This window comes from Cetorhinus maximus, chromosome 1 (genome assembly GCF_964194155.1).
Source record: "Cetorhinus maximus chromosome 1, sCetMax3.hap1.1, whole genome shotgun sequence".
NCBI classification, from domain to species: Eukaryota; Metazoa; Chordata; class Chondrichthyes; order Lamniformes; family Cetorhinidae; genus Cetorhinus; species Cetorhinus maximus.
In genome coordinates this window covers 38,178,828-38,204,450 of record NC_135879.1, presented here as the reverse complement: position 1 = coordinate 38,204,450, position 25,623 = coordinate 38,178,828, and the positions used below count along the sequence as shown (strand labels likewise).

Genomic DNA, 25,623 nt, shown 5'->3' with positions numbered 1-25,623 from the left:
GGAGGGAGACCATTCAGCCTGTTGTGCCCTTGCTGGTTCTTTCAAAGAGCTGTCCAATTTAACCCTACACTCCAGCCTTTTTCCCATAATGCTGCAAATTAGTTAACTTCAATTTTATATCCTTTTGTATATCCCAGGGAATCTGATTCCACCACCCTTTGAGATAGTATATTCCAGATCATTACAACCCTCTGTGGAGAAATTGCTCTTCATTTCCCCTCTAGTTCTTTTGTCATTTATTTTAAGTCAATGACCTCTGGTTATCGACCCACCTCAGAGAGGAATCAGTTCTTTGCTGCTTACCCTATCAAAACCCTGTATAATTTTGAATACCTCTACTTGGTCTCCCGCTAACCTTCTCTGCTCTAAGGAGAAGAATCCCAGCTTCTCCAATCTCTCCACATAACTGATGCCCCTGATCCCTGGTATCATCCCAATAAATCTTTTTGGTCCCTGTTTCAGAATTTTGACATCCTCCCTCAAGCATGCTGCCCAGAATTGTATACAGTAGTCCAGCTGAGGCCTAACCAGTGATTTGTAAAGATCTAGTATTGCTACTTTGTTTTTGTATACAGTGCCCCTAAGTGCAAAACCAAGAATCTTGTATACTTTCATAGTAATTTATTTACTTCTAAACCCAGGATAGTTTATTTTTTGAAATATGCAAGTTAGGATTAAACTTCCTTACCTTTAGAATAGATTCCAGTCTTATTACCACAACCACAACCTCCCTCTGTCCCAGAGCCCTCATGATGGCCATGCTTGCTTGTCTTCTTAAACTTTTTGGCCCATCTCCTTCCCTGAAGAGTTGATGTGATAACATCAACATTTATGCAGATGTGAAACTGTTGTTCTTGGATGATTTGCTGTTGTGCAGCAAATTTGTTCTTGCGTCTTTTTTTAAATCACTCTCAGGAGGACAGAGAGCTGACCATGAATAACCTGAACATTTTCTTTGTTGACGGGATCGTCCGGCCTATGACAGTTCATTGTTATTCAGCTGCACATATTAATAGGACATACACTTAACTTGCCAAGATTTCATATTGTGACGGTGATTTATGTTTCACTGTCTCAGGCAGTAAAGATTGTACAGAGTTCTGTAAGGTTCCCTCGAAGTTATTTCTTCTAGAAGCTGGAGAACCCATCTGTCACTTTCTCTCAATTGCACCATGCCTAAAGTCTAGATGCCCACCTTGTGTTGTGGTGAAAAGGACCATAAGCAGTGTTCTGGATGTGGCTTAGCCAGTACACTCTACAGCTTCAATGTGACCTCTAGGTACATGATAACATAGCCCACAAGATTTGTTCCTTCCTAAACTGTGTTAGCATTTGTTTATTAGATTATTTTGTTACATGTCGTTAAATAGACACTCCCTTACCGACAGCAAACTGTCGCTGCAGTTTGTACTAAATACAAGACGCACTGCAGCAACTTACCAATGTTTCTTCACTTGTAGCTCCCAAACCCAGGACCTCCACCACCTAGAAGTACAAGGACAGCAGGTGCATGGGAACACCATTGCCTCACTTCTCCTCCCAAGTTGCACATCATCTTCACTTGGCTGTGTATCGTCATTTCTTTGTTGCTGAGTCAAAATCCTGGAACTCCCCACATAACAGCAATGTTGAACACCTTCACCACTGTGGCAGCTCAATAAGAAGGCCCACCACTACCACTTTTTAAATGGCAACTAGGAATGGGCAATAAATGTCTGCCATGCCTACAATGCCCACATTCCAGAATGAATTTTTAGAAATGACTTTGTGGGTGGAATCATCCCAGATTTATGCTAAGTGCGGTAGCGGGCAGGTAAAACAATGTTTTAACCGCCGGCCACAATGGCAGCTTTTCATGCTGTATCGTCCCAAACCCACCGCATTAATTATGCATTCCAGGATACACCTGCCACGCCGTCGCTGCCACTTCACCACGCCAGGCACCACATTTAAAGTACAGCTGTGCTCAGTGCTTCCAGCCGTGGTGTCCTCTATCCCCATTTTGGTCACAGGAGGGGCTGCCCATGTTACCACTCTGGATTGGTAGGCGATGGCAGTAGTAGTCAGTGCCAATGTTGCACAGAAGAGGTTGGCCATCCAATGCAGATAGAGGGCGAGTGATCTCATCCATGCTGCCAGGGTAAGGCAGCCATCTCATCACTCTAAACTCACGCACTCAAGCCCATCACACATTCCCTGGCATCTCACTCACTGCCAGCTCAAGGGACATCACCACCCATTCTCATACACATACCCTCACATGTCCATCTGGCCTCATCTCCTCTGGAGACTGCCTCCTCAGCCCTCACCATCTTGAGGCCACTTGCACAGATCAGTATGCACCCCCACACTCACCCTGGGATACCTTCCTTCCCCAGTACAGCTCTCATCCTGCAGCCTCTACCCTTGCCTGAGGACAACTTCTCCCCTTTCCCCAAGCAAGACCTTGCCCTGCCGTCATTGAAAAGCCCCCCATATATGACTGACCTGGTAGGTCGAGACCTACTTGTAAGCCCCTCCAAAAGTGATGTGGTGCTGTTTGTGAAGCTTGCTGCTGATGACTGAGTGCTGACTGAAGCAAACAAACCTTGAAGACCCGAGCGAAGTGCAGCCTGCCAAGTGCACGCCTTATATCTGCTGTTGTGAAACATGCTGGCGTACGTTCCAGTGGTGGGAGGGATGAGTTCGGTGAACTGGCTTTATAATGATATGCTGATGTATTACAATGAGGTTCCTGATGTCCGATAGCGGGAAATACAACACGCCATCGGCGGGCGGAATGGACAGTCGCAAACTGGTTTCACGAAGTCATAAAACCGATTTTTGGCCTTCTCGCCACATTGTCCACTCACGCCACTGAACACGCCCGATGCCGGCGGGCAAAGAAATTGCTGGCCAGTACATTGCTTTGATCATTGATCCCTTTAGTTTTTTTGATTCTTGAGCTGAATAAAATGGATTAGTACTTGCCCAAGTATGGTTCTTTCACCTGTATCGTATAGTGGGAACTACATTTGCCTCTTGTGTATCCCACTTTTCTTTCACTCCAACATTGGTGACCATGTCTTAAGTCAAGATAGAAAAAGAAGTATGACTGCTGGGAATAAAAATAAAATATAGAAATAAATGGAAATGGAAATATAGGGAAGATCACTCAGAAAAGTTAATGCTTCAAGTATGAGACCCTTCATGAGAACTGGAGTTCATTTGGTCCAATGATTTATTGGCATTTAGCACCTTGAGTTTTCTACTGAATCTCTGCTTCGCAAGCATTAAACTACCAGAGCACATACAATCTTTGCTCGACGCTATATGGCATATTGTTATTGGTATCACTGGTTTAAAAATTTCCAAAAAATCGCAATTTCATCATAGAATCATTCAGCAGCGAAGCAGGCCATTTAGCCCATCTTGTCTGTGCTAGCTCTTTGAAAGAGCTATCTACTTGGTCCCATGCCACTTTTCTTTCCCCATAATCAAGTATATATTCAATTTTCTTTTGCAAGTTATTTTTGAATCTACGGTAGTGCATTCCATTTCAGCCATGATCTTATTGAATGGCGGAGCAGGCTCGAAGTGCTGAGTGGCCTAATCCTGCTAATTCGTATGTTCATATGCATGTTAGTATGTTTGTAATCAACTTAATTTTGGTCCTTAGTATTTTAACTTCCCTCCTTAGTACATTGTTTCTGCAGCTACCCCACAACTCTCCTATGCACTGTATAGAGGGTATTTCAACAGGTAGAATTGGTGGACTTTAACAGGGCACTGTACAACTTGAGCATAAGCTGATTTGGCAACATAATCCAACTCAAACTGTTTACACGTGGTGAACAATGGATCAGCTAAGATCCCTTCTTATTTTTGAACTTTTGGTTTGGCAAGTTCTCTTCATAAGAACTTAGATGCCATATCTGATTCCAGTGTATCAAGTAACTTGTTCTCATTTCTGAATTTAGTCAGTTACTAATTGCATCCATGTCAAAATTCCAGAAGCACATTTCTCTAACTGGGAATATTGGTAACATCCGAGTCCCAGTGGTTCTTGTTCCATATCTGTGCTCCTGACACCTAACTTGCACTTTCTCCTTGAGAAATCTCCTGAAAGACGTTTATCTGTACTTTTGGTTAATTGTTTTTCCTGCTTAAAATAAGAACGTCAATGCTGGGAAATAAAATAATGGAACACTTTCTGCTTTTCGTACACCCTGTCAGTTACACATGAGTGAGATGCCGACTGAAATCCTCAAATACAGACTGAGAGCGATTGGGAACCAAAGGATTGGAGACAAAAATTGCTTTGTGAACAACCCCATTTTTCAGTAAGGAAGCCTATATATTTAAAAAAAAACCTCTTCTTACTCCATCAGTTTGTATTTTCCAAATCCCACATCAGCAGTTGCGGCCTCACTGAGTTAATGTATTTGTTTACATGCCAGGCTTATTTTTTCCTGTTATGGGGGAGTGACCCTTTCTGCACCATGCTGGTCACTTTGGGAGCTGAACTGTGCTGTGTAATACAAAGACGCAGAATGCACAGGATCAGCTCCTTATATTGAATTTGTGGCAAGAAATACCTTTAACCCATTGGTAGGCTTGTCGACCCACATTTAGGTTCAGTTGTTTGCAAATGGAATCCAAGAATCAAAAGGAGAACCAAGCCTTAGCAGTTGCCTGCACTCCTGTAGCCTTGAGATATGCTGTAGACCAAAATCCACAGGCACAATGTTTATTCAGCTCAGTCGAAAATAAACAGTGCTAGCTGAAGGTTCGTTGGATTAAAGCCTCCCAGGTGTCCCTGCCTCCCTGGAGTTTGCCCAGGTCAGCGTCTACCCCCTCAGCATTTCCCTGTGCGTGCTTATCCTCGAACTCACTGCTGGACTCATCATGTGCAGCCACAGCCAATGCGTCTATGTCTTCATCATTCACAGCATCCCCCCGTTCCAGCGCAAGATTGTGCAGAGCGCAGCATGCAATCACTATCAGCGACACACGATCTGGGGGGTACTGGACTGCACCCCCTGAGCAGTCCAGGCATCGGAAGCGTACATTTAGAAGACCAATGGCTCTCTCCACCACAGCCCCTGTGGAGGCATGGCTCCTATTGTACCGCTGCTCAGCTTCTGTTCTTGGATGGCGGAGAGGCGTCATGGGCAACTTTGTGAGGGGATAGCCCTGGTCACCCAGCAGCCATCCATCCAGCCGGGCTGGAGCACTGAAGAGCCCCGGCACCTGGGAGCGTCTGAGGATATAGGCATCGTGGGAGCTGCCTGGGTACCTTGCACAGACTTGTAGAATCAGCATCCTGTGATCACACACTATCTGCACCTTCATGGAGTGGAAGCCCTTCCTGTTGACGAAGGCACCGGGCTCACCTGCTGGCGCCTTGATGGCCACACATGTGCAGTCTATTGCACCCTGGACGCCGGGGAAGCCAGCAATGGCCGCAAAGCCTCTGGCTCGGTGTGCCTGGCTTGCCTGGTCCCAATGGTAGAGGATGAAGGTCAATGCACACCTGAACAGAGTGTCTGTAACCTGCTTGACAAAAGTATGGACAGTTGATTGGGAGACACCGCAAAGATCACCCACTGACTCCTGGAAGGTGCCAGAGGCATAGAAGCTGAGGGCAGCTGTGACCTTTAGAGCCACTGGCATGGGGTGTCCACCCACACAATTCGCGGAGATCTCAGGCCTAATCACCTGACAGATATAGTTGACTGTCTCCCTTGAGAGACGGGGCCTCCTTCGGCACTGCACCTCAGACAGGCTTTGCTGCCTGTATACCCTGGCAGCAGGATAGTAGCATCTTCTGTGGCCTCTTCTGCCTTGGACTACCTCTTGGCCCTGCACCCCTTGTGCCTGCACCTGACCTCCCAAAGGTAGCTCCCCTAGAGTCTGAATGTGCACTCCTGGCCTCCTCCCCCTTCTAGCTCTCCCTTCCTCCTGAGAGGAGGTGTCTCCAGTGGAGAGTTTAGCTCCCATTCCCAGGCTAATGGAAGACTTCCTGAAACATGCAGGCCTAAAAAAGATTCCTCACTGCAGAGTGCTGACCTGAAGGTTGTGAGCCCAGACCAAGCAGCTGGTATGACTTGAAGTTTTGCAGGCGACACAGGCAAGTATCAGAAACTTTGAAACATCAGCATTTGACAGAACACACTTGCGACCTCACTGAGTCCTCTTATGATGAGGTTTATACAAATGTGTCCTACCCGCCTGCCCATTGCACCTGTGCGCCGACCTGAAGATTGCACGGGCGTCGAAAATTCACGGTCGATTGGCGCATCAAGGGCCTTAAGTGGCCTGTTAATTAATGGCAGGAGTGCATCGGAGAGCACCACATGCCCGCCCAATGAAATATCGCAATGGCGTGTGGTGACGTCGGGACACTTGCCCGATATCACTGCGCGTCATTTTACGCACGTGCGTGCAAAGCCCGCCCCTTCACACCAACGGGAAAATTCTGCCCTATAAATTCAAATTCTTCTTTATTTCAAATTGACTGGGCTGAAGAAGGGTGGGGGAATTAATGTTCTTTTCATGACAGATTGACTGTGCTCATTGAATGTGTCCAAAGTAGGTTGAATGGTTGAGGTCTATGACATTTGGGGCTAGTTTTAGTGAGGAAAGAGGAACAAATTACAAAAATGATAAAAATATAACCCTTAAAAATCAAAACAGGAGTCAAATTTTGACTTCTTTCTAAGCTATATAGCGCTAAAGATGCTTGAAATTAATTGATTACTATTAACAATTTTTTTCACATTCAAAAACTGCACTCGGATTCACCAAGTGAGTTATATTGGCGGCAGGAGAGAATGCATTCAATACAAATGAAACATCTGCCTTCATAACAGTGACAGAAGTAGGGCGACACATACAAGCATTCCTTTGTGAAATTGCTGCCAGATGGATAGTGAAATATGAGGCCCAGTTCCCATAAAATTAATCTGAAACTAAATGGGAAGGGAATTCAGACAGGACAGTCATTGGAAACCATTTGTTTTTAAGCTGATTTTGCACTGTAGGAATGTGTGACTGCATCGAGTTTAGTTAAAAATGCACCATCTCTTGAGACTATTGCTTCCAGGTAATGACCTTTGGGAATATCTCTTTGGGATGTATGGAAGCACCTGCTTCTGTGTATACTGCAAAACTCTGTGACCCTGAGGCATGGACACTTGTATGTCAGATTACAGCTGACTGTTTTGTAGCTCAGGTTGTCACATGCGTTCAAATAAAATTCACTTTTATGTAAGTGGGCAGTAAACACATGCATTTGTTCTGTAGTTATTCCCAATGATAGCAGAAATTAGACTCAAATGCAGACCAAAAATGTTTAGTGTACAGGGCTCTAGAAACTGATGGGGGAAATGGGGTAGCAGTTTTTTAACTTGTTTTTGTTTTAGCTGATTTTTTCGATTTTGTGTGTGTGTGTGGTGTAAGAGTGTTGGTGAATAATTTCAAAGCTTTTTGTGTTTTTGATGTTGAAGCTTGGATTCTTTAGTATGTTTAATTTCCGTAGCCTGAAGAAATCATGCTCGGACGGCACTAAAAGCAAAATTAAATAATTACTGAGCTTCAGTTTGTGGTACACCTTTATTGTTAATTATAATATGCCATTTGTTCAAATGAAACAAATGTATTTTAACAGATGTAACAAAAATTGTGTTCCTTTTTTGAGAGGAAAGCAAGTGGGAGTGTGCATTCAGCTTTCTTCTTTAAGACTCCCTCTTCATATGTGTTAAAGCTCTAAATTTTTCTTTCCATTTTCACATTCATTAGCCCAGACTAGAATTGCCAAAACTTGCCTAACTGGCACAGGTGAATTAAGATTACTAGCAGCTATGGGATTCAGAGCACAGAATGTTAAAGATCAAATTTAAGCACACAGCTGCTTTAGCTACTCACTTGCTCTACCCTTCGCAATCTCACACTGTAACCCCCCCATCCTGGAATCATTTCAAGTATGAACTAAGTTCAACCATCCACAGCTTTAACTTCTAAATTATTCCAAAAAAGCATTTGTTTTAACTTTTTGAATACATTATGAACTTTCAACATGTTTTAAAATTGATCTCCGTTTAAAATAGCAAACGTATTTTCATTGCCAGAGAGAATCTATGAAGTTGCCTTTTGAATGAATGATATTCAGTATGTACCCCATACATATGTCTATTAATTCTTGCAAAGAATCATGCAATTTTTTTCCCCTCTCTGTCTCGCTCATTCTTTCTCTCTGCTTCTGCCTCTCTTTTTCACTTTGTTTCTCCTCCTCTCTCTGGCACACAGATCCACATGCTTACCCATTGATTTACTCTATATTAAATAATTAATATTTTTCTTTTGAGTTCCTGGACACTATTCGAAATTTCAAGTCTGTATTAGATATTCTCTTGGGATTACCGTCACTGGTTGTTACTCTAAGAAGACCTTGCTTGCTCTATGATCAGCAATGTTACTGCCCAATACCTAGTTATGTTGTAGAGTGACCTGGGAGCCATAACAATCAGGCTTCTACTTGTGTGGAATTGGATCTGTTATACCTGCTGCCATGTACAACTCTTCTATCTTCTGAAAGGCAGGCTGATAACATCCTTATTGTAAGCCAGCAAATTATTTCACATGCAATATATGAATGAACAGAATTCAGTTTTCAATTAAATTAAATCTATTTCACATTGCCCCTTATAATATGGGAAATAACAAGGTATGCCACTCTTCCTCTGTTGATGGACTGCACTCACTTCACAGATTAGCAATCCCCAAAAGTAACCAACGCTAATATTTCATATTATATTTGTACCTCAACATAGAATCTTTTGATGCTTTCCACTGTCTGGAAAGAAGGCGATCACTGATTGTTTAGAGCTGAAATCTGCTTGAGACTGATTTATTTCTACTTTAAGCAGGGATGCTAAAAGCTTAATGCCTGAGTCCATCTTTAACTCTGTAGTGACGATTGACTTTCTGAACTGCCAATTAAGCTGGGTCAGAAAGATCCCACCCTAATCGTAAGAGTTACAATAGTTATATTGCCTATTTAGCTAGGATTCTTCTGCTTAATGAAAGAAGCATGAACATCTCTGAAATACGATAATAAGCCATCCTTTGTCTTACAATTGATACACTATTCTGAGTATATATATCTCTATTAAATTTTAAACTAGCACCACAGCACTACAGCTAATGGACCTAATCAACATTAATGTAGTTTTGTGTGTTCCTAAGAGTTAAACACTTAATCCCAAATTTAACTTCGTGGCACCATCATAATATAAATTAACCTGAAAATTCTTTCTAGACTGAACAGATTAAATGTAGCAAGTATAAAAGGTGAAATTTTTTATCACACATTATTTGCTCTCTTAACGCAGTGCTCAATGAACTGGCATGCACAAAAAAGAGAAGAAAACATGAATACTTTTTGTCTTGTCCTCATCTTCTTCCAGTCTTCCCTTAAAGATTCCTGATTAGGGCATGGTTTTACAGATGACAGTAATTCTTCAGCCAGCTTATCTGGTCATTATTTGTATGTTGTTATTTATATGAGAAGCTGGACAACGATTGTCAGTGGGCTATTTCAACACTGAACATTTCATAACAGAATTGTATTCTCCTCTGACTTGCACACTTTTCAGTAAGAGTCATTGGATATTGATCAGGGTGCAGGAATCCTGACTAATTTTTCCTGCACCAACTCGAAGGGCACTGAGGGTAATTGTAACACCTAAACTGCTATCTTGGATTAAAACAGCTAACAGCGCAGTCCGCCCATAGAATCTCATATTATTTCTATGGCACGGGAATATAGTGGCCAGTGTGTTTATCCAATAAGCCATTAAGGGAGTACAGGACAATTTCACACCCAGCCTTGTGAATTGCTTGATATTTACACTGACAAAAGCTAATTTCAGCTTTACTATATTATAAGAAAATTAGAATCATTTAATTAATGATTCTAAACACAATCCAAGGCAGAAATATAATCAACCTGCCTGGTTTGAATTTGAACAAATGCTTGGCAGTTAACTGTTCCTTGGTTCTTCCTCCATGGTAATACCTCTACTAATCAGAGTCCACTTGCCTACCAATCATCACTGTCCTTTCATGCAGTATAAATTGTTGTTCCCTTTACTATTGGTAATCTTGCAAACTGTCCTGATGAGTGCAAGATGAAAAGCTTTGACAGCATGTCTCTTTTTTAAGAATATAATCTTTCTCTCAAATAATGGACTAGGGTAAAGTGAACAATAATATAGTGTCATTATTTAATACTTATGCCAACACAAATCTATATTTGCTTGTAAGTAAAATACTTCTGATTTAACGCATACTGTATTTTGGATCAAACTAAATTAATTTACCGAAATCTATGCAAAGCATTTAATACTACGGCAACACATTTGTTAAGTAGCTTTAACCTTCATCAATTTCATGCCTGAAATGATGTGATGGCAAAGGACAATTTACCCACTAAGTAGTAAGTAGTAAGTCATGCAATAATGCTGAAACTAGCAGCCAAATTTACTGCTATATTTTGTTTGTGATGGAATAGGAAGAACATGCAATTATATAATAACCCTGAAACCTCCTTTTGACCAATGAATTATTTTTGAAGTGTAGTCACTGTTGTAATGTAGGAAACATGGCAACCAATTTGTGCACAGCAAGGTCTCTCAAACAGTAATGATATGCAAGTCCAGATAATGCGTCCTAGTGATGCCAATTGATGGATTAATATTGAAAAACCAACAAGAGAAATCCTTTGCTCTTCTTCAAATAGTTCTCTGGGATCTTTAGCATCCACCTGAGAAAACAGACAGGGGCTTCTGCAATTAAATCCAAAGACTGGAATATTTATGATTTGTGATATTTACGATTTTACCTTTAGTACTTGCTGTTGATTGTCAATACTGGAGATTTCATTTTTATAGCTGACGTTACAGAAGTTATTCTGTGTCAACAAATCTCATCTGGAGCTGTGCGCTTTTAATTTTAAATCCTTGAAATACTCTAGTCCAATGACACACAGAGAAATAGTTAATGAAGATCTTAGAAGATTTTTCTGTAAATCATTCGGTTTCTCTAATGTGCGATCCAATTACCGACTAGCACAAAGCAGTCAATAATGAAACATGTTGAAGTAATCTGGCCACATACTGATTTCTCTTACTTTGTCAACCAGCTTTAATCTGTTATGAATTTAGGTTGTCACTACTCAGTCAAAATGTGACTTATGTGCTATAAGGATAACTTTCAAACTATGGGGTCTATTTTTCTCCGTTTATTGATATTAATTTTTTAAAAAGGTCAATTTGCATATAAGGTGGGCTTTCTTGTTTTGCTTTCACTCTTCGTGGAATTTCTGCTCAGGTTACCAAATGGAAGAATATATACTTCCTCAATGTTATAAACACTGTACCTTAGTGACCCTTTTTTTTTGTGTAAATACCCGAGAAGACTGCTGTTCAGTTGAATAATTAATGATTTTGTCACAAGGTGATATTTTGATGGTCTTTAACCATGCCAGAAGGCTCTTGGACTGTCATTTTAGTTTGATTTAACAAAAAAGATTCCATTATATGCCATTGGCAGTTGATTTGACAGTTCTAATGCTTAAGGAAGATGTATACCACTTCCTGCTACTAATAAAGGAGAGCTGAAAACGATGGAAAGTTTCGAACTGCCAAGCCATATTTCACCGGAATCAGTGAAAGGAGGAAATAAAGCAGCATGACAGTTAATTACGATCATGGCAGCAGAATTGAAAAGATTGAGTTGGCAGGAGTGCCTCGCTGACAGTCTTCTGCTGTGCAACCCGACAGAAATGTCAGACTCAATAATACCTTCCAGTCTAAGTGAGCAGCATGACTCTGGGCTGTGTGTGGGAGTCTGCTGGAGGAACTCTAGGCATTTCGGGAACCTTTGCCACTCTGGGATTGCTGTGCTGCTGCAATCTTTGACGCCGAAGAATGGTGTTTTTCAGAAAGTTTCAAAAGTATGGCATCCTGCCTTAACCCTTTATTGATTGGTTACGCCTCGGTTTGAACAGTATTTTGCCACAGTATTGAAACAAGACAGGTCATTTCAAAAGTTTTATAAAGCCAAGGAAGAAATTCTTGATACTTTAAATAAAAACTTGCTATTGGGCGGAGGAAAGGTAAGCAAAAAAACAGAAAATGCTCGAAATACTCAACAGAGACACAGAGTTTATAGATAAAAGTTTTATTGTTGCGGTGGTGGTGGTTTCAGAGGGTTGCGTTCACTGGCTGGAAAACCGGTGGCATCCCCTTCATGGCAATTTTTGGGATGCTCAATGGGATTAGCCCTGACCAGGCATTTACCTTCTCACCGTTGGATTTCCCTGTTCCTAGCATGAGAAATCCTAGTCTGAGATGTATACCAATCAGAGGCCAACAGCTCTCCTGTACCAGCGGTGCCACCAAGAATGGGTGGCATTGCAGTGCAACCTAGGCAGAGGATCAGTGATGAAGTCCCATGAACAAGGTAACTTGGGCAGGTTCCCTGGAGCCAGACAGAAAGGACCTGGTGAGAGGTGGATGAGGGGGTTTAGTATTTAGGGCAGGCAGATGTCTCTACCAATGGGCTGCCTATGCCTCCGGCAGGTGTCTTAATTGGACATGCACTACCCAAGTAGAAGGACCCCCACCCCCACCCCTGATCAGCCCACAAACATACTCGCCAGGGTCTATGTAGGTTGCTCGTGTGTTGGGGACCCGCCAGCCACTGGTTAGATACCAGTGATGTTAGGATGAGACCCTTAAGTAGCCACTTAAGGGCTTTAATTGGATTCTGGGTGGGAAAATCATCCTTGGGCCTTCTTGCCTTGGATTAAATCAGAAGGAGGAGCGAGGCTCGCACCTTCATTCTAGACCTCACCCACCACCCCCCCCCCGCCCCCCGGCCACCGCCCCCCCACCACCCCACCCCACACCTCTGAACCGCATCAAGGGTGAGGAATTAAATTCCGCCCAACGTTTCAGACCTGTGACCTTGTTTCAGAACTCGGGTTGAGGCTACCCAAACTAATTTAACAGCTGGCAGAACAGAGAGACTTTCATCTTGTTCATTGGAACTGGAATTGAAAAGAGCTCTCAATGGGGCTAACCCCAAAGCCTTTCCCTTAAAATACAGAGGCTCTGAAATTCCGGAGTTCTGTTCTGTTATATGTATGATGGAGCAGGATTCGTGGCTGCCTGCTGCAGAGGGTATTGACCCCTCCCTAATCCTAGAGCCTGGGCAATATAAATAATCAGGACGGATGACCCACACATATTGAGTTCCTGCAGATGCACCCACTTGACTTTGCTGCTCTGTCTCAGGTAGCTAGAGGTAGTTACTAAGCCAAGAGGAAATTTGTGAAAATTATATTTTGGCCTCAGGAATTGTTTTGTATTGCTGGTGGTGGAATCTTGTGGAGGAGACCTGAAAAGAAGACCCTGTTAATATGGATGGAAAAGGTCCATCCAGTAGGCTGCACTCTTACACTGTTCAAAAATGTGCAGGGAGTTCTCTTAAAAGTCAACATTTCTTCCCCAACTTATATCATCATATCAATGACTTGGATATAAAAACAAGGTAGAAGTTGATTACTTTGCTGATTGTACCTTCTTCTGGCCTCAAAACCTGTCTACCATGCACATGTTAGTATTGTAATGGGATGCATGCTCCACGAGGACGGTGCAGCTGGGACAACATTCAAGAAGCTCAACACCATCAAGGGTAGAGCAGACTGATGATCAGTGCCTCTGCCAACACCACTATTACTGTAGTATAGGCTATATTTAGAACACACAAGTAACTTGTCAAACTTACTTGCTGGTATCTGTCAGCCACACAATTTCCATCAACTGGATGAACTAGCAGGACCATGGGAAAACCAACTTACAGGTTCCCCTTCAAATCACGCACCCTGACGTGGACATTGCAATTACTTCATTGTAGCTGGGTCAAAATCCCGGAATTCACTACTTAACACTATGTGGAAGCAACATTACCATAAGAACAGCAGCAGCTGTAGATGAAGGCTCAGCAACACAACCTGGATAACAAATGCCACCCGTGCTTGTTGTGTCCTAAGGATATGATACAACACTATATAAATGGAAATTCTTTCTTGTGCTCGTATGATCAAGCACATGGAAAAAATCACTTGTTTCATTAATCTCCAGCAGCAATATAAATGCTTCATTTTTTGGAGAGTTTAATTATCCAACTGCAATATTGGATACAGTTCAATGTCCATTGATTTGAAATATTTTCTGGCAATAATGTTTGATTAAAGAGACCACCTGCATGAAAATGGGTGTCAAAGCGATGGTGGAAATTATAAGGGAGAAATTGAGTCCTGTCTATCTAACTTTTAGTTAATAGGGTGGAATTTACAGTATTCATCAAAATAACGAGAATAATTAGATATAAATGTGTTAAACTTTCATACAAAAACGAAGCTAACACTCATTTCTACTCTATATTCTCCCTGGTGAATCAAAAAGAGAGATTCCTCTTCTATGGATGTATGTTTTAAACTAGGTTACTTGTTCCCACTTGTTACCTCAGGAATTTTGCTGCACAATGGATATCCCTGGGGTTCATGGATTAAGCATATAGACCAAAAAATCAGGTAATTTTTATTAATGTTCTGTTAATCGCTTCAGATATTAATTTAATGCAACATTACAGTGTGCACCTATTGGAGTGGCATCTAGATTGAGAAAACCTTTTTAGACCATCTACCCACTGAAGGGAATTTATATTTTCCAAGAAAACTTGGAAAGGATGAACTCTGCCTGGAAAACTGAAAAAAAACTGGTCCCAGTGAGGTCACCATCCTATACTGGGAATCTCACTGATTGATGTCACCACACCCTACCCATTATAGATGTCGCTGTCTGAAATGGATGTTTCAAGGATACATGAAGGAGATAATGGAAATGCATTGCCTAAAATAAAGTCAGAAAAGTCAGAAAAAAATGAAAACTTTCGGTAGCTTGATTTCACTGATCAAATGTAGAGTTACGTCAATCTATGAGGTAGAGTAGAAACCAGCATCGTAGCGTTACCAATCTTGCTTAGTACCAGTAATCCACATTTCAGGTGATTGTGTTGTGTCTGAAGTGTTATATATAGGATAAAAATGAACTTCATATGAAAGAAAAATTAGAAAAAAAAATTGACAGGATCCATCCATTCACCGAAGCCTGGGGGCAAGTCAGAGAAATTCTGACCATAGTGGATTGACAAAATGGAAGGAGACGAAGCAAGATTGAAATAAAATATGGGAAGAAAGGAATTAGATGTTAGAAGTTGAGAGAGTTATCTCTTGTCAAATGGTTAGCTTTTTTTGTTGCCTCTATTTGTCTTTGTCATCTTCTTGAACAGAAACCCAATAACAATATACTCAATATAATTAATAACCATTGATGCTATTAAATGATGGTGAATTATGCTACCGCAAAGGGAACATTCATCTCTCCAGGAAACGTACTGTTATATGGTTCATAAATACAATTGTGCTAGCCAGCTCAGCGCTGTCAGCTGTGTGCTCTGTAGCAAGTGTGTATTGTACATGTAAATTTTAATATTGTGTTTTGTGCTTTAATACCAGTACTCATTTGATATTGCAAACATTACAATGTTAACTTTGCTGGCATGTGTATTTTTTGCAGTTTGAACTCCTCTGACTGGCTGTTTTATAGTTTGATACTAGAAAGAACTTTTTTTTTGCTGCGTAATACTATTGTTCTCTATACATCTCTAGGGTTGACATTGAAATTCTGATGTCCCTTTTAGTCACTTTCAGCAAATTCATATATCCCTTTAGAGTTCTAATCCATATTGTTGCTTCTGTATCGTCTTTTTACTTCTGTTTTAATTAACCTATATTTTAATTTTGAAATCACTATTTATTTTTCTTTGCTATATATTCTTAGCTTGCAAACATCCATGACTAACTAAAGAGGTTAGGGATATTTGTTTAAAAGAGACTTATAATATTGCCCAAAAGAGTAGCAAACCTGAGGATTGGGAAGACTTTTAGGTACCAGCAAAGCACAAACAAAAAATTGATGAAGAGGAAGGCAATAAGATGAGAGCAGACCGAATGTAAGAACTTCACAATTATATGAAAAGGAGGACAGTAGCAGAAGTAAGCATGGATTCCTTGGAGACTGAGACAAGAGAACTTATAATGGAGAGTAAGGAAATGGCATAAACGTTTATGAAAAAAAGTATTTGTCTTCACAGCAGAGGTACAAAAAAATACCAGAACTAGCAGGGAACCAACGGGCTAATGAGGATGAGAAACTTAAAGTAATTAATACTAGTAAAGAAAATGTACCAAAGAAATTCATGGGACTAAAAGCTGACAGATCCCCTGGACCTGATGGCCTATGGTTCTAAAAGAAGTGGCTGCAGAGATAGTGGATGCACTAGTGATCTTCCAAAATTCCCCTAGATTCTGGAATGGTCCCAGTGGATTGGAAGGTAGCCAATGTAACACCACTATTCAAAAAAGAAGACAGAAAACAGGGTACTACAGACCAGTTAGCCTGACATCAGTCATTGGGAAAATGCTGGAACCTATTAAGGAAGATGTAATGGGGCACTTAGAAAATTAAAATATTATTAGGCAGAGTCAGCATGGTTCCATGAAAGGGAAATCATGTTTGGCAAATCAAGGGGAACCAATGAATGTAGTATGTTTGGATTTTCAAAAGGCATTTGATAAAGGTCCACATGAAAGAATGTTGCACAAGATAAGGGCTCATGGGGTTGAGGCAATATATTATCATGGATAGAGGATTGGTTAAATGACAAAAAACAGATTGGGAAAATTGGGACATTTTTAGGTTGGCGGGTTGTTTCTAGAGTGGTGCCGCAAGGATCAGTGCCTGGATTTCAGCTATTTACAATCCATGTCACTGATTTAGATGAGACCAAATGTAATTTGTCCAAGTTTGCTGATGATACAAAGCTAGATGCGAAAGTAAACTGTGAGGAGGACATAAAGGATGGAATTTTCCCAACTTAGTTTAGTTCCTGGCCAAACAATGGGATTGTTTATAGATCAGGAACCCATTGAGAGCTGCAGTGGGCTTTGACATGGCTCTTCAGCTGAGCCATGGCATTAGCACCTTAATTCCAGGTTCCCCAGCCCAACATGGAGGGCATGCCAGATCTGTCCAAGAAATGAGTTCTCAGTTGATATGAAACCCAAACTTAATGTTGAGCGTGGAGATCGGGAACTCCAAATCCTGACAAACCTTGGACTTCCCGCACATGTGCAGACCAGGAGCAGCCTGCACTTGTGCAGTTCAGCAGATCTGCATCTTTAAGTTCTTTGGGCCCAAGACAGGCCCAGCACACATGCGCATAAAGAGAGGGAAAAAAAGGAAAAATTGTACGAAAACCCACTCAGGTGACTGGGAGTGGAACACCATAAAATTCTAGTTTCTCAGGCAGGGGGCAGGGAGAGGTCCAAAAAGTGGAGAGGAACAGGGAGACTTCCCAAAAGGAAGTCCCAGGTAAGGGACAAGAGACAGGCGACAGAAACAGATCTCAGTTAAGTTCAGGAAAAAGAGGAACAGAGAAACAGGCTCCAAACATGAAAAGGGCTGGGGGAGCAGACTTTAAGTGAAGAAGGCAGCCGAAGGTTGCCAATGTGCTGTGGGTCGTTGGGGCAGAGTAGTAGTGTTCTGCTCAGTGCAGCCAAAGATCTGAAATTGTGATTGTGAGTTGGTGCTTGGATATATACTCAGGAATCTAGGGGAATCGATTCTCAGGAGACTAGATTGAAACCCCATGAGGTGGGCCATTGTTGAAGCCATCTGAGTTGGAGAGGCTTTTGGAGAGAACTCCAAGGTTAGATCTTCAAAGGTGAAGACTGGAATCCCTCGTGAGAGAGACAGAGTTTCAGTGAGATTGGTTGACTGATAGTGTTACTGATGTCTGGGTGGGTTGTTGAGAAATCCATGGACTCTGTCTTGGTCACATCTATCATTTATTGTGTAGTGTGGTGTGTTTGATCACAGTTGGCTTAGTAATTCACATGTACCTCTTACTTACCCTGAATGTTAGAGTGCAGGATAGATATTCTAAATTGTTTTATCTTTTTGATCTTGTAGGTTTATTTTATTTTTGTTTGTTCCAAACCCATGGAATCTTGTGGCTTTATTCGCTTAGTAAGTGTCTTGAATATCAAACTTTCTCTGCTTTAAACAAAACGTTATTGGTCCCTAACCACATCTCAGCAACAACTTGGGTCTCCTGCAGTGGGATCTGAGGGACTGTAGTGAGGTGAGCTCTCTCATGGATACAAGGGAGAGGACAACCTTTCCAACCAGTCTGGTTTGGGTGGAAGTGGGTGAGTAAATAAGCAGCAGAAGTGTACGCCCTCCAACTTGGAAACAATGCGCCAAGAGGTTCCAAACCTCAAGAGGGCAGGAAAGGTGACTGGCATAACATTTTCAGATGCCAAGCCCTGGACTCTGACGTTCTCAGCTTTCTCCTGCACAGCACTCCTCAGCAAGACACACCTCGCAGCTCCACTCATTTCTGTCTCTGCAGGCACCCCAAATCCCCATCCAAACAACTAACACTGACACCCACCCTTATCCTATTGCCCACTCGCACCAAAGTCTCTCACTCACCCTTCATAGCTGTTGTCCTTCCTTCCTCTTCACTCAAACCATTCCTAATACTCCCACCTCTGGTTCTCTCCTTGCAGGAGAAGAGAGCACACAAACTTGGAGAGAGGCAGAGACAGAGGAGGGTGACAGGCACCTTATTGGTAACTGGCAAAACATGCCCACCTCCTCCGGGAAGAAGATCTTACCCCAGGAGGCTGAAGATGTCAGCAGCAACCTGTTGTAAGAGTAAACTGAGGCATCGGTGCTCAAATATGTTGAGATGACTCATCCTCTGCTTGGAGACTCTGTGTTGGGGGCCTTGCCTCCTTCCAGCTGGATCTTGATATCCATCTTGTCTGCTTTGTGGAGGGGCATGCGGGTGAGGAGAAATCTGTTGGCGCCGTTTGTGATGGTGTTGTCTGTTCTCCTGCCTCTCATCAGAGGTGCAAGCTGGAGCTGCATGAGCTCCTCCCTTGCTGTGCTGAAGGCTGACAGCAGGGATGCTGAAGGTGAGTGAAGTGCTAGACAGGTGAAGTACTATCCAAGAAGTTGGCAATCACGTGTCAAACAGGCATGGCACTCTTTCAGAGGAAATGTGCAATTAGAAGCAGCCTCTCACCTGGTCATGGTTGGAGCCCTTCAGTTTCATTGATCAAAACCTTCCCAGCCTGTCACTGAAGAAGCATTCTTCACTGTGCACTTGCCTTGGTGACCCTGGCGAGTTACTGACAGGTCAGGCTGTTAAAGGCAGAATCGGGGGTAAAAACAGTGCATTATGAGTTATTTAAATATTTTGATTACTTAGCTTCACGTGGCTTAATTAGGATCCAATGTAGGTTAGTGAACACTGGGATAGTGGGTGAATGGGACTTGGTGTGACTTAGGACACAGGCAGCAGAGTTCTGGATGACCTGAAGTTTACAGAGGATAGAATGTGGGATGTCAGCCAGGAACATGTTGGAGTAGCCAAGTCTAGAGGTTACAAATGCAGGGATGAGGGTTTCAGCAGCAGATGAGCTGAGGCAGGGATGGAGTCTGGTGATTTTACAGAGCTGAAAATAGGTGATCTTAGTGATGGCATGGATATGTGGTCAGAAGCACACCTTGGTCAAAAATGACACCAATGTTGCAAATACTCTGGATCAATTTCAGACACTTTCCAGGGAGAGATATGAAGTTTGTGGCTAAGAAATAGAGTGAGGAATGAAGACAATGGCTTTGGTCTTCCCATTATTTAGTTGGAGTAAATTTCTGCTCATCCAGTACTGGATATCAGCTAAGCAGTGTAACAATTTCAAGACAGCAGAGGGGTTGGGAGAGGTGGTAGTGACATGGGGTTGGGGATTGTCAGTGTACATATGGAAACTGGTGTTGTGGTTTCAGATGATGTCGCCAAGGGGCAGCAAACAGGTGAGAAACTCGAAGGGTCAATGATAGATCCTTGGGCGGTAACCAGAGCAAACAGCGTGGGAGCGGAAAGAGAAGCCCTTTTATGGTTATGATTAGATGAATGATATTGAAACCAGGCAAGCACAGTCCCACCCAATTGGATAACGGTGGGCAAGTGTTCAAGAAGGTTGGTGTGATAAACCATGTCAAAACCTGCAGACAGGTCAAGTAGGATGAGGAGGAATAATATTTACTTTTGTCACAATCATATCGGATGTCACTTGTGAATTATTCATATGGATAGATTCATATGGATTAGATTAAGTGGAGATGCTCAATTCAATGGCCATGGAATTTGTCAAATGTAACTGAACTACAAGGAATCTTTCCATTGGTAAAATCTAAAATTTTTTGCCTCAAAGAAATTTAATTTTAGTGAGTTTTGACTCAGATCAATTTTTTTCCCTCATAAACACACCTGGGAGTTTTTCACACTGATCTGCTCAAAATGAATCAAATGTTACATTTTTGAATATTAATGTTACCAAACAGAACTGAATCCATGATAAGAGCAAATAAAAAGATCATAATTCCTGGTTATTCAAAAAATGACTTTACTTTTTAAAATACTGGCACAAGGTAACTTATTGCAAGAGATTTGATGACAGTGAAATATCTTCCTGGCCCTTGTACCATTTAAGAATAGTGTGTAAGTTATTTTACCACAAAGCAGAAGCAGCTACATATATTTTTCCTCAGTAACTGATATCTTGCTGTAGAATGCATCATAAGTAAAAGCCACAGGATGGGTCAAGAACTCAAACTAACCAGAAATCTCAAACACAGAATTCGTCTATGCATCTTTCTGAAATAAAAGCTTGTCTTCTGTTCTCTTATGAGTTTATTGTGTTCCAGTTGATGTTTTTTTTTTACACAGTTTGTTGAAACCTTCTGATCCTGTGTTTTGGTTTAGCTCTGCTGGTGCTGGCAATGTGGCTGACCGAGTCCTTGCACAGTTGCTGACTGAAATGGATGGGATTGAACAACTCCATAATGTGATGATCTTGGCAGCCACCAATAGGCCAGATATGATAGACAAGGTAAGGACTATTGGTTTCTGTACCGAATGTTTATTTCTGTCACCCATTCCAAATTAGTGTAGTATGGATATGTTGATGTCATGATGTATACAGTGCACTGAGCAGACCATTTTATATATGATGGATTTTTATACCCATGGATCCTATACATGATTTGCTTCCTCAAATTTTACTGCAGCTATTGCAAGGGAAGAGTCTTAAAATACAACACGTTCCATTTCTGTGGATCTCTGAAATACCATGGCTTCCAATGTGAAGCATTTATTTTTCTAACTTCTTTTCCCTTCTCTCCACTCAGATAGTGGGCAGAATTTCATTCTCCACACCCCACCCCCCTCTCCCCCACCCCCCAACCCTGAGGTGGGCTGGGACACAGCAGGATGGGGGGGTCCTATTTGGGTAGGAAAGTGTGTGGTGGAGACTGTGTCACCTTACTGACTCCCCCTTATTAAGTACAGGAAGGCTGGGGGATGGCCACCCAACAAGAAGACAACTGAGGGTCTTAGCTCGCCATCTAAGGGTCCCATCCCACTCCGCTGGTATTCAGCCACTGGCAGGCAAAGGCTGTGTCTTGTGGGCAACCCGTCAGGCAAACTCTGGAGGGTATGCCTGCGGCCTGATGGTGGAACCTCTCCTACTTGGACAGCCCATGCCCAACGGAAAGACCCACCAGAGGCATGGGCTGCCCACCAGTAAAGATCTCTGCCTGCCCTTAAAACTGACTCCCCTCTCCCCACATGCCAGGGCCTTCCCGGTGAGCTTGCCTTACCTACCTTCACTCTAGTCTCCAGCAATGATCCTGTAGCTTGGGCATCCTGAAGTACTGGCACTGGCCACTGCTCCTGGTGGTGCTGCCAGTACTGAAAAACTGCCAGCCTCTGGTTGCTTAGCAGCTCTTGGAGGTGGGAAATCTGCCCTGAATGCAACGAGGACCCCATCACCAACCAGGCAAGCACTGATTGGCACAAAATTGAATATGGGGTGCGGGATGGCCACAGTAGTATTGCCACCAGCTCTCCAGCCAGTTAATGGGCCCATCATCGCGAGCATTAACTTTTGTCCAGTGAATCCAATCTGACCCCATTAGTTTACTTGTTCTGCAAACCTGTTAAAGACAATTGAGCCTTCCGGGCACCCCGGCATCAGATTAGGGGGTACCTCAAAGATGCGCTGGGGAATCCCCTTCAGAAGCTCACAGGTAAGGTTGGTACGGCAATTGCTCAGAAGTGCAAACTTCCCTTGGGCAATTGCCCTTCACTGGGAACCATCCAAAAATGCGATTTAAATTGCAAACTTCGGTTGTTTCGATTGAGTTACATCAATAGTTACCCAGAAAAATGTTAGAAAAATGAAAAGCACTTCTAACTTCTGGGTAACTATTGTACGACCTAGACTGACTCCCCACAGGACTGCCCCCACATCCCCAGGGGATTCCTCCCACCCCCGACTAGATCCCCTCGGAACTACCCCCACACCTGTGATCCCCCCCCAAGGGACTCCCCCACTCTCTGACTGCTCCCTCATGGGACTCTCCCACCACCCCCCTGACCCCCCAGGAGTCCCCCCACTAGCATCCCCAAGGGATGCCCCCACCCACGCACAGGACCCCCCCCCCCACTCCACTGGCAGGCCCAATTCTGATCCCCACCGCCTCACTGTCTCTGATCCCCACTACCTCCCCCCCAGGCCCAATGACCAACCCCCCAGACGCCCGATCATTCCTGCACCATCCTCCCCTGAGGCTCGACACGCCCCCCTTCCCCAAGGTCCGACAACCCCCACCTCCACCACAGTCCCGACCCAACCTGACCTAAGCCGAGGCCCAACCTCCGACCCTCTGCCTCTGACTGCCCAAACACCGATTCCTCCCCCAATATGTCCGATCCTCCCACCCGCCTCTGATCCTCCCACCTGCCTCTGATCCTCCCACCAACCTCCAATTTCCCCCCAACAACCCCGCCAAATCCTATTGACTTACCTTAGGCACTTACCTTTTCCCTGGCCTGTTCAAGGACCTTTAAATTTCTGGTTTACGGTAGCTACTGCTGTAAAAAAGGGGGTGTGGCCCCCTACACTTCGACTCTTCTGGGCTGACCCCCGGGGACACACTCCACTTCCTGGATCTCGCCTGGCCTGAGTCCGAAGTTCGAGCGAGATAAGATCGAAGCAAAATTGGGATAAGTAATTGGGCATAGAGTGATCCAATGCTGATTGCCACTCCAAGGAAGTTCAGGCCCAATATTACAGGATTGGGTATTGTATTTAATGGTAAGGTATAATCTTAACATTTCGTTATGTAGTTTATTTACACAAATGCTGTAATAGTTTTTAAGCGTTATCTCTGATAAACGCATTACAATAGCTCCTGGACTCAAGAATCATGTCCAATAGGAAAAAGAGGGCAGAAACAAATGAGAATGCCACCATTACACATTATATTCTGCAACAGTAATGTTGCCATTGTTCCATCTTAGCCTGTGTTTACACATATTGCAGCCATATTACAATCTGTCCCAGCTGGAGAGATGAGAGTCTGTACGTTTGAGGTCCAAAAACTGTGGAGATAACACCACAGATTTAAATCTGGAGTCCTATCTATGTTGGGCTTCCGGAAGAGCATGCATCCTGATTCAGGCTCTTCTCCACTTCCCCCACCCCACCAATCAGAAGTCAGAGGAGTAACATGCAAATTAGGAAGATGTGCCTTTCCCTACGAATGAGGAAATTATTCCCCCCAAATGATGAATATTTGGAATAATCTATTGCATGGAGCTGTAGAGACAAAAAAACATAAAGGCAATTCACAATGCATGTGCATGCTAAATAATAATAAGCGAGTTAGGTTACTAAAGAGATAATGTTCAATGAACAGAATGTCCAATGTTCTTTCGAACAACCTCTCTAGATCACAAGATAACGTGCCCTGGATTAATAACAATCCCCTCACATGCCTAATCCAACTTTCTGAGCAACAACGGACCTGATCATGTTTTTTTTCAGATGCTGGAGGCAGGAAAATGAATATTCTAAACTAAATTTTGTAGAAGTGTTTTGAATCTTTTGTAACATGGCACATTCTTATAGTAAATTGAATTGTTGTAATTCACATTTAACAGTAGTTTGTAATTGCAGTGTTGAAATGCAACTGCAATCTTTAAAAGATTAAAGCAGAGTGGACTATACAGAGTGATGTCTATGGTAAACCACATATACTACAAGGAACGTAATGTAGATTGTGGATCACAAGCAGCTAGCAGTTCATTGCTTCCTCTTCTCTTCCTCTCCTTAAGGGAGGTTAAAAATAAAAAGAATGGGCAACCTTCCCACATTAAATTTTCACAAAAGTGGGTTGGGAGTAGGCAACTGATGCATTAGTGAACGGGCTGCCACCTGATAAAGTATTTTCAGGAAGTTTTGTGCCTCCATTTTAACATTACTTTTTAGTTTTCACGTCTGAAGGCTAGGTTTCCCAGGCCTCAGGATACACGGCAGCTGAAGGGAGGCATGAAGAGCCAATCCATTGAGTAAGTGCCTTTTCACCACTGGTGAGGGCTAGAAGGAATGCTACCTCCTAGCTAACCCAACTTTCTCCATGCGATTGGTCTTCTGTGATTGGCCAGCTCAAATCCCACACCCAATCTGGCTGGCTGCGGCTGGCAAACTTGTTGGAAAAATTTAAAACAGGCCCTGCTGTTAAATTTGACAGGAATTGCTAGAAACCCAATCTTCCAGATTTGACTGGCAGCAAATCCTCCCCTCCCTGCTTGCTGCCTATTATCAGGATCAAAAATCTCTGACTGGATAAGATGCCCAGATTCATAATAGATCAGATGTTAGTGTTTGGCTGTACCTGATACGAATATGATTATCAACATCTTTCATATATGAAACAGGTTCATGTAACTTTTTCTTTGTCCCCTATGGGTGGGGTGGCTGGAGGTGGGTGGTGGAGGGTGATAAAATGAATCATGAATACTTGAAATCCAACAAACATTCTGGAAATAACTAACTCCAAAACTATCGTCTTCAGATTGCTAGGTACAAGTCAACTCTAACAAATTCTACATTGTTTCACAGTAAAACAGGAAAACAAGGTTCTGTTATGTGACCTTTGTGACTTGAAAATGAGAAAATATATTATGTACTCAAACAGAGTACTGATGGATTGGTATGTCATGACCCATATTAATATTTCAACCTCTTGAACGATGGCTTAATCTTTGTTAAAGAACGCAGGCTGGCATCTAGTAGGGAAATGAGAGGGAAATAAGCCCTTGGGATCTTAGTCATTTTCAGCACTGCAAGTTACTTGAGCAGCTGAAAAATCAGATTATTTTGCCCCCTGCTGGGTCCAATTTGAGTGTCAAACACATTGACTGTGATGTACAACACAACTGCTAAATGAGGTACTGGATTACAGTTTAGGTTAGCCCTAGGGTTTTCTTTCCAAGCAGCACTTCGCATGTAGGGCCTAACGTTGCAGC

General features: G+C 42.7%; 1 protein-coding gene across 1 annotated transcript in view; it reads left to right on the top strand.

Moving 5' to 3' along the window:
* Nucleotides 1–25,623, top strand: part of afg2a (AAA ATPase AFG2A) — a 499,869-nt gene that overhangs the window by 115,131 nt on the left and 359,115 nt on the right. Inside the window, exon 14 of the mRNA XM_078539862.1 lies at nucleotides 21,013–21,139. Within this exon, the coding sequence (XP_078395988.1) occupies nucleotides 21,013–21,139 (127 nt within the window). The remainder of the gene's footprint in view (nucleotides 1–21,012; nucleotides 21,140–25,623) is intronic.